Source organism: Hypanus sabinus, unplaced genomic scaffold (genome assembly GCF_030144855.1).
Source record: "Hypanus sabinus isolate sHypSab1 unplaced genomic scaffold, sHypSab1.hap1 scaffold_1286, whole genome shotgun sequence".
NCBI classification, from domain to species: domain Eukaryota; kingdom Metazoa; phylum Chordata; class Chondrichthyes; order Myliobatiformes; family Dasyatidae; genus Hypanus; species Hypanus sabinus.
This window is the reverse complement of record NW_026779352.1, coordinates 21088-31347: the sequence shown is the minus strand read 5'-3', so window position 1 is coordinate 31347 and position 10260 is coordinate 21088. Positions and strand designations below refer to the sequence as shown.

At 41.8% G+C, this 10260-nt stretch overlaps 1 protein-coding gene across 1 annotated transcript; it reads right to left on the bottom strand.

The window, feature by feature from the left end:
- Window positions 1-542: 542 nt before the first annotated feature.
- LOC132386738 (zinc finger protein 235-like) lies at window positions 543-9503 on the bottom strand. The gene is made up of 2 exons (XM_059959090.1): window positions 9465-9503; window positions 543-4426 (listed from the first exon to the last, which is right to left on the bottom strand). The coding sequence occupies exon 2, from the start codon at window positions 4053-4055 to the stop codon at window positions 2919-2921; it is 1137 nt and encodes a 378-aa protein (XP_059815073.1). The 5' UTR covers window positions 4056-4426; window positions 9465-9503; the 3' UTR covers window positions 543-2918.
- Between the last annotated feature and the right edge of the window lie 757 nt (window positions 9504-10260).

Sequence of the window (10260 nt, the reverse complement as noted above, 5' to 3'; positions counted from 1 at the left end):
TGAGACAGCTGTTTCTTTTAAAGCTTCAATCTCAGGGTCTCAGATCTGTCCTGCTATAAACTCCTTCCTAGACAGGGATAAATCTTTCTCATCAGACCTACTACCTAAATCCTGTTGAAACAATGAAGGCAGAAAAGTTCCTGACAACTCATCATAACTGGAATCCCGATTTTGGCTATCATGGGTATCAGAATCATTCTGTACAGAACCGTCTGCGTCGGCAGACTTTTTAGCCATACTTCGAGTTACTGGGCAGGAAGGATAAATGTTAAAATCCATCAGTGGGTCATCAGTGACTGACTTAGTTGTCAACAGCACTGCAGGAACAACTTTACCATCTGCCAGGTCATTCCCTAACAGCAAAGTAACATCTTCCACCGGTAAACTGGAGCACAATCCGATCTCAACAGGTCCCGAAACCAACCCTGACAGTAAAGTTGCCTTGTGCAATGGCACAGAAATTATGCTGCCGCGAATGTCTTTAATAAGATTTACCTCAGCAGAGTCAGTCTCATCGCCAAACTTTAGAACGCTGTCTAACGTACAGACAGACAGACATACTTTATTGATCCCAAGGGAAATTGGGTTTGGTTACAGCCACACCAACCAAGAATAGTGAAGAAATATAGCAATATAAAACCATAAATAATTAAATAATAATAAGTTAATTATGCAAGCGGAAATAAGTCCAGGACCAGCCTATTGGCTCTGGGTGTCTGACACTCCGAGGGAGGAGTTGTAAAGTTTGATGGCCGCAGGTAAGAATGACTTCTTATGACACCGTGTTACATCTCGGTAGAATGAGTCTCTGGCTGAATGTACTCCTGTGTCTAACCAGTACATTATGGAGTGGATGGGAGTCATTGTCCAAAATGGCATGCAACTTGGACAGCATCCTCTTTTCAGACACCACCGTCAGAGAGTCCAGTTCCACCCCCACAACATCACTGGCCTTACGAATGAGTTTGTTGATTCTGTTGGTGTCTGCTACCCTAGCCTGCTGCCCCAGTACACAACAGCAAATATTATAGCACTGGCCACCACAGCCTCCTAGAATGAGTGACTGAGAAGCCCCAGTAACTTGGACAGCATCCTCTTTTCAGAATTTTCACTGGTACCGATTCATTTACTAATACAATCCCATCTGACATAAAATGTTCGAACCCTTCTTAACTCAGTCAGACCTCTCAGACCTTAACTGAGCCTCAACAGAATGTTCAGAACCCTCTGGGTTTATAGAAGCTTCAACACAGGCATTTGGGACTGCCTCATTTACCTTTTTATTCTTCAGGACAGAACAATTATCCATCACATAACCAGCTTTCCTACAACAGTAACAAGTAGGACCAGAATATTTCTCCTTCAACTGCTTCCCTTCATCCTTACTCTTATCACTAGTCCAAACTTTAATTTCTGGTTTGCACTGGTATTCTTTTGGAAGCTCTTATTCGGGGTAAACTTAACCTTATGAGTTAAAACAAACTCATCTGCTAATCCAGCAGACTCCTGCAAAGTGGCAGCATCCTTTTCATCTGAATACATCTTTATGTCATCAGGCACGCACCTTTCGAATTCTTCAATTAAAACCAACTCCTTCTATCGGTAAAATCATCATTTATATTTTTATACGTGCATCAGTGGTCAAAACACACAGGCTTCTGAGAAGCAAATGCCAGATAAGTCTGATTCACAAATTTCGTTCAATTTCCAAATTTTTGCCTGTATGATTCTGGGACCAAATCGTAAGCTTTGAGCACAGACTGTTTCACTAGGACATAATCAGCTGCTTCATCAACTATCAAAGCAGAATAGGCCATGGCCTCCTCTACTGTCAAGATGAAGCCATACTCAGTTTGGAGGAACAACACCCTATCTACCGGCTGGGTAGCCTCCAACCTGATGGCATGAACACTGATTTCTCTAACTTCCGTTAACACCACTCCTTACCTTCTCACCCCATCCGTGATATATTTAGATTTTTTGTTCCCTCTTTCTCTAACCATCACTCTGCCTGTTCTCCAACTCCCTCTGGTGCTCCCCTCCCCCTTTCTTTCTCCCGAAGCCTCCCGTCCCATGATGCTGTCCCTTCTCCAGTTTTGTATCCCTTTTGCCAATCACCTTTCCAGCTCTCAGCTTCACCCCACCCCCTCCGGTCTTCTATCTTTCACATTTCCCCCTCACCCTCCAACTTTCAAATCTCTTACTATCTTTCCTTTCAGTTAGTCCTGACGAAGGGACTCGGCCTGAAACATCGACAGTGCTTCTCTCTATAGATGCTGCCTGGCTGCCTGGCCTTCTGTGTTCCACCGGCATTTTGTGTGTTGCCCAAACTATTGAGCTCGGGGGAAATCAAGGCTTAGAATCTTGAGATGGTAAAGTAGGAAACTTCAGTTCATCCACAGAATAGGTGATGAGAGAGATATTTGTAATCCAGGGTAAATGTTGAGAGAATGCAATTATGTCAAATTCCTCAGGTTCCACGGTGGTAAAATGAGAGAACAGTTGCTGTAGATTTTATCTGTCGTCATTCCAAAATCTCACATACTAATTATCACCCAAAGTGACTTGTCACAAGGGGTATCATCTTCAAGTGAATTACCACACCACACCCAGGCAAGGGTTAACACATCAGCAGTCTTCAAAGGATCCCCAAATCAGATTCACTCCTATGGATTCAACAAGGTGACCACCACACTTTCGATGTACGGTGAAGCGATGATTAATCCACCCTTGTGGGCATAGGAAAGTTCCAAACGGTGACCCTTGGCCATTAGTTCCCTGGTTTCGATTCTTCCATTTTACCTCCTTCATCTCCGTCTGACTCTGGGTGTCTGTGTCCTTGGTTAAAACTAAACAAGCTGCAAGTCAGACTGAATAGCCTCTCTTAAAATAGCCTACAGCAAACAAAACCTGGGGATTCATAACAACGGCCACTCCCCATTGTGAACTGACTGGTGTGCCAGTAGTTGGGATGACTGAGTGAATGCTATCCCACATTCTGAGCAGGTGAACGGCTTCTCCTCGGTGTGAACGCGCTGATGTCTCTGTAGGCTGGATAAATAAATGAATCCCTTCCCACAGTCTGAGCAGGTGAACGGCTTCTCACCAGTGTGAACTCGCTGGTGACTCTGTAGGGTGGATGACTGAGTGAATCCCTTCCCACAGACTGAGCAGCTGAACGGCTTCTCGCCAGTGTGAATTTGCAGATGTCTCTGTAGGCTGGATAAATGAGTGAATCTCTTCCTACAGACTGAGCAGATGAACGGCTTCTCCCCAGTGTGAACTCGCTGGTGATTCTGTAGGGTGGACGACTGAGTGAATCTCTCCCCACAGACTGAGCAGGTGAATGGCTTCTCCCCAGTGTGAATTTGCTGGTGTCTCTGTAGGGTGGATGAATCAGTGAATCTCTTCCCACAGACCGAGCAGGTGAATGGCTTCTCCCCAGTGTGAACTCGCTGGTGTCTCTGTAGGGTGGATGACTGAGTGAATCTCTTCCCACACTCTGAGCACGGGAACGGTTTCTCCCCAGTGTGAACTCGCTGGTGACTCTGTAGGGTGGATAACTGAGTGAATCTCTTCCCACATACTGAGCAGGTGAATGGCTTCTCCCCAGTGTGAACTTGCTGATGTCTCTGTAGGGTGGATAACTCAGTGAATCCTTTCCCACATTCTGAGCAGGAGAACGGCCTCTCCCCAGTGTGAACTCGCTGATGACTTTGTAGGTTGGATAACTCAGTGAATCTCTTCCCACATTCTGAGCAGGTGAATGGCTTCTCCCCAGTGTGAACTCGCTGATGACTCTGGAGGTGGGATAACCGAGTGAATCTCTTCTCACAGACTGAGCAGGTGAATGGCCTCTCCCCAGTGTGAACTCGCTGATGTACCAGTAGGGTGGATGACTCAGTGAATCCCTTCCCACATTCTGAGCAGGTGAATGGCTTCTCCCCAGTGTGAACTCGCTGATGTTTCCATAGGGTGGAAGAGTGAGTGAATCTCTTCTCACAGACTGAGCAGGTGTACGGCCGCTCCCTGGTGTGAACCCGCTGGTGAGCCATTAGGTCAGATGACTGAGTGAATCCTTTCCCAGAAGTTCAACAGATGACTAACCTCTGCCAGTGTGGTATGAACTGACTGGTGTGTCCACAGGTGGGAAGACCAACTGAATCCTTTCTCACACACGCAGAACAGATGAATGGCCTTGGCCAATGTGAACTTGTTGATGTACCTTCAATTGTGATAACTGAGTGAATCCACTCCCACTGTCTGAGCAGGTGAACGGCCTTTCTCCTGTGTAAAGTGACGGTTGGTCAAATGAGGAATGGTCGATTGAATCCCTTGCTCCACTTCTTAAATATCGGGACAGAGACAACAAAACGGGTGTGCCGTGTTTGAGCTGCCTGCAGACAAATTCCTTCTCATTTTTAACCTGTAAAACGATTTACAAAATCCATCAATGGGTTTAGGACAACATTACAGATGAGATTATTTGTTTGATTTGTATCACACTGTTACAGTGAGGTTCTACCCAAGTTGGACGGAGAAATCGTTTCCTGACTGCGCACAGAGTGCTGGTGTCTGGAATGACCATCAATTCCCTGATGCTCTTCCTGTCTCTATAAGAATGGGGCATTTCTGCCATCTCCAATCTGTGACCTGGTTCAGTCTGACTCTCTCCATTGGTATTATTCCCTGTTCCTGCTGAGCTGCATGGGTGCCTGGCCCCACAGTAACTGAAACAGTCTCACACAAACAGTCTTTCTTGACAGGCAGCTGGGATCTTCTTTTATGTATTATTAACTGAAAGTGCCACAATTTTAAAGCCATATAAAAAATTCCTGCTGAAATAAATGGTTGGTCCACACAGCTGTTAAAAGAACTTTAAAATTTTAAAATTTTAATTCTTTTAAAATTTTAAAATTTTAAAAGAATTTTTGTAATATTTCAGGTTCTTGTAGAAAGGTACAACACAGAAACAGGCCCTTTGGGCCATCTAGTTTGTGCTAAACTATTTAAATTGCCCACTCCCATACCCCTACCATCCAGGTACCTGCACAAACCTCTTAAATATTGAAATTGAGCTCACATGCCCCACTCATGATGGCTGTTCATTCCACACCCAGATGACCGTCTGTGTGAAGAAGTTTCCCCTCATGATCCCCTTAACATTTCACCTTTCACGCTTAACCCATGGCCACTGGTTGTAGTCCCACACCAATCAGTGGTAAAAGCCAGCTTGAATTTACACCTTCCCTTTAGCTGAAAATACTCAACAGGCGCTTTCTAAATGGTCACCTATGTCGATGTCATTGATAGGTCGAATAGATGCTATAAAAATGGTTATTCTACCGAAATTTTTATATATATTTCAAGCAGTTCCCTCTTTTGTTCCAAAAACATTTTTTGATAAAATAGATTCTTTGATTCTATCTTAGGTTTGGAATAATAAAAGGTCTAGAGTAAATAAAATTTATTACAAAAATCAAAAAAGATGGAGGACTGGCTTTACCAAACTTTAGGTTTTATTATTGGGCAATTAATATTCGTTATATTACTTTTTGGATTTATGATATAGACGAGCAAGTTCGCCCTTCATGGTTACAGTTGGAGGAAAATTCAGTAATGGGGTTTTCGTTAGCTTCTTTATTAGGTGATCTTCCATTTTTGCTCTCCAGAGTAGGTAGACAGTAGTAGTTATACATTAAAAATTTGGTTTCAATTTCATAGATTTTTAAAATTAAATGATTCTTTACTTCCTAGTAATATTTATTCTAATTTCTTTCTTAAACCATCAACTTTAGATAAGGCTTTTTTAACATGGAAAATTAAGGGAATTAAAACTTTTTTAGATTTGTTTTTACAAGACTGTTTAATGTCTTTCTCACAGTTAATGGATGAATATGATATCTCTAATACACATTTTTCAGGTATTTACAGGTTAGGAATTTCTTACGTGATTTTTTACCGAATTACCCCTTGGCCTGCTCTTCAAATTTGGCTTATGTTATTTTTCAGTTTAAACCTTTTCAAAAACAATTAATAGCTATCATTTATAAACAGTTAATGAATGCTCGCATGTCACCTAATGACAGGGTTCAACGTACCTGGGAAGTAGAACTTCAGCATTCACTTTCAGATAATCAATGGAGTAAGATTTATTATTTAGTCAATAGTTCATCTGTCTGCTCACGCCATATCTTAATTCAGTTTAAGATAGTACACATGTCCAAAGATAAATTGGCGCATATGTTTCCGAATGTAAGCCCTATTTGTGACAGATGTAACACAGAAATGGCTACTTTAACTCATATGTTTTGCTCATGTGTAAGTTTAAATAATTTTTGGAGGGATGTGTTTGTAATATTATCTAAAGTTATAGATATTGATGTTCAATCTAATCCACTTACAGCAATTTTTGGGATTATTCCAGAGGAAGCAAGCAAAGTGTCTGCTTCCGCCCAACATGTGATAGCTTTTTCAACTTTACTGGCTAGGAGAGCTATTTTGCTACATTGGAAAGAATCTAATCCACCTACTGTTTTCTATTGGCTCTCCTCCCTTATGTCATGTCTAAGCTTGGAAAAATTAGAAGCCGGACATTTGATACATCCTTTAATTTCAAACAAGTTTGGCAACCTTTTATTCAATATTTTCACATGATTTAATTTATTCATATTTATTTATGTGTTTGTTTATTTATTTAAATTCTCTTTGGGGAAAATCCTTATCCATGAAGGTTCAGAGATGGCTGGAAGGATGTGTTTTTGTTCTCTTTCTCTGTTTTCTTTAATTTGATCCTCAATTGAACTGCCCAATCTTTCTTTTTCGTTCCTTTTTTTTCTCTTTCTGTTTTTTGTTTCAGCTTAGTTAGTGGGTTTTTCCCTTATCAATAAAATCTTCAATCTTTTTTTATGATTATTATGAGGAGTTGTAGTTTTTTGTTAACCATTGTATATATAGCATAATATTTTACTTATTTGATTTTGATATTATATACTTTTTGTTTTTACTATTGCTGTTTATTTGTCTGTTATATTATCTACTTGTTAAACTCCTCTTCCGATTTGTATATTCTTTATTTGGAAATCAATAAAAAAGATTGAAAAATGAATTCACAACATCTATCCCCTTCTTCCACAATCAAACCTCCCCTCAATCTTCGACATTCCAAGGAATAAAGTCCTGAGAAGATGAACTGATCTCCAAAAGTCATAAAGGTAAAAATGAAACATTCTTTTCAACATTTTAAGCAAGATTAGTGTATTATTATTGTTTTTACAATTTCAGAGTGGAAAAAAAGGAAAGGAGCACCATGCAAAAGGTAGGGAACCCCAAGAGATTTGAGCTCTCAGATAACTTTTACCAAGGTCTCAGACCTTAATTAGCTTGTTAGAGCTATGGCTTGTTCACAGTCTTCATTAGGAAAAGCCAGATGTTGCAAATTTCAAAGCTCTATAAATACCCTGACTCCACAAACCTCAGCCCAACAATTAGAGCCATGGGCTCCTCTAAGCTCCTGCCTAGCACTCTGAAAATTAAAATTCATGATGCCCACGAAGCAGTAGAAGGCTATAAGAAGACAGCAAAGAGTTTTCATGTAGCCCTTTCCTTGGTTTGTAATGTAATTAAGAAATGGCAGTTAACAGGAACGGTGGAGGTCAAATTGAGGTCTAGAAGACCAAGAAATCCTTCAAAGAGAATTGCTCGTAGGATTACTAGAAAGGGAAATCAAAACCCCTGTTTGACTGCAAAAGACCTTCAGGAATATTTAGCAGACTCTGAAGTGGTGCTGCACTGTTCTACTGTGCAGGTACACCTACACAAATATGACTTTCATGGAAGAAACATCAGAAGAAAACCTTTCCTGTGCCATCACAACAAAATTCAGCATCAGATATTTGCAAAGGAACATCTAAACAAGCCTTATGCATTTTGGAAACAAGTCCTCTGGACTGATGAAGTTTAAAAAGAACTGTTTGGCTGCAATGAGCAAAGGTATGTTTGGAGAAAAAATGGTGCAGAATTTCATGCAAAGAACACCTCTCCAACTGTTAAGCACGGGAGTGGATTGATCATGCTTTGGGCTTGTGTTGCAGCCAGTGGCACGGGGAACATTCTACTGGTAGAGGGAAGAATGAATTCCATTCAATACCAGCAAATTCTGGAAGCAAACATCACACCATCTGTAAAAAAGCTGAAGATTAAAAGAGGATGGCTTCTACAACAGGATAAAGATCCTAAATGCACCTCAAAATCCACAATGGACTACCTCAGGAAGCGCAAGCTGAAAGTTTTGCCATGGACCTCATAGTCCCCTGAGCTATACATCATAAATATCTGTGGATAGACCTCAAAAGAGCAGTGCCTGCAGGACGGCCCAAGGATCTCATAGAACTAGAAGTATTTTGCAAGGAAGAATGGGCAAAAATCCCCAAACAAGAATTGAAAGACTCTTAGCTGGCTACAGAAAGCATTTAGAAGCTGTGATACTTGCTAAAGGGGTTGCTGCTAAGTACTGACCACGCAGGGTGCCCAAAGTTTCGCTTCAGGCCCTTTTCCTTTTTTATTATTTTGAAACTGTAAATGATGGATACAGAAGAGTAATCTTGCTTAAAATATTAGAGAATGTGTCATCTTTAACTTTATGCCTTTTGGAAATCAGGTCATTGTTTTACTCGCTTAGCTATTCACAGGAACAGAAAGGTGCCCAAATTTTTGCATGTCACTGTATTCAATTTTCTTGCTAAATGATGCTTTAAAAAGTCGGACTTCCAAATATCACTCTCCTTCTTCCCACTTGTAAATTATCCAGCAACTTTTGCAACACCACAATATTTCCCCTGGACCCTCCCTCAGGTGTCCGACGGTGATGAACTTGGTGATGCCAATGATTATGAAGGGAAGGGCAGTAGGCTGTCTCATTGGAGTCTGGCACATTTGTGATCTGAAAGCTACTTGTTGGCCAGGGCAAAGTTAAAGTTGTTTGATATCATTGTGCACCCAGACAGAATAGGTCAAAACATTACCTCACGTGTAGAAAACTCCAGAACAAGCAACACACACAAAATGCTGGAGGAACTCAGCAGGCCGGGCAGCATCTATGGGAAAGAGTACTAATGCTGAGTTCCTCCGGCATTTTGTGTGAAATTCCTCCGGATTTACAGGAGCTGCAGGTTTTCACTTGCTGCGGTTGGAGGAAGAACAAAGATGATTTTCTCAACAGCTGATAGAAAGATTTTGTTCTCTTTTTCCGAATTCCTAATCCTCGCATTCAGATAGCTGGAGCTCAGCTCTGTCTGTGTGATCTATCTGCTCTCGTTCCCTGATTAGCCGGAAGCTCCCCGGGGCCCGTGTACGGATCGTGGGGCTGAGAGAGAGGAAAAAATCTGGCCTGTGCCGAGTTTACGGGCCACAGTCTCCAGTTCTTACAACCATTGTCACTCAAGTAGAGTCGAAAAAGCCCTTACCTTTCCGATCCTCCCGACATTTTGTATACTGCGCGCATGCGTAGTTATCGGAGACGGCAGCAACTCTGCGCTTGCGCATTTGATCGGTGCTGCAAACGACAGCGAAATTTTAAACGCGCGGCTTTATGGGTAATCATGGTGCCATTCAAAATTTATGCAAGCACCGCTTCCACGTCCATATCTCAGAATTTTTTTTGTGTGTGGAAAACTCAGCAGCTTTTTTAACGCAGAAAGCGGCTCCCATAAACGGTACACTCAATATCAACAAGCGCTTCGTGTATCTAATGCCAAAGTACAATCCTCTTCCAAGTGCAGATGTGAAACAAAAGAGATTCTGCAGTTGCTGGAAATGCAGAGACGCACACACACAAAATGCCGAAGGAGCTCTGCAGTTCAGGCAGCAACTAAGCAGAGGAGTACACAGTCTAGACATACTGAAGGGGCTCGGCTTAAATGCTGCCCATTTATTCCTCTCCACATTTGCTGCTTGATCGGCTGATTAGCCTGCAATGTTTTGTAGAAATTAACCATTTTGTTTTTCAAATAACCAGTCTCCAAATGTTTCTCATCTTTCATTCATAGCCACATCCTGATGGTCCGGTTCCTCTTCCTCCTCCTGTTCGTAACCTCCAGACCCCATCTCTTTCCGGAGCCCCAAAGCCCTGACTCAGGCTGGCAACACTTTGATTTCTGACTCTGCTCCATCGAAGATTCACTCGCCAGTCTGCTGTCAGGCTTTAGAGGCGCATTGCAACAACCCGGCTTTATGAGGCACAGTCCATTGAAATTAGTGAAA

Coding starts and splice junctions, on each gene's coding strand:
- LOC132386738 (XM_059959090.1), bottom strand. CDS start 4,055: ATGGCTCACCAGCGGGTTCACACCAGGGAGCGGCCGTACACCTGCTCA.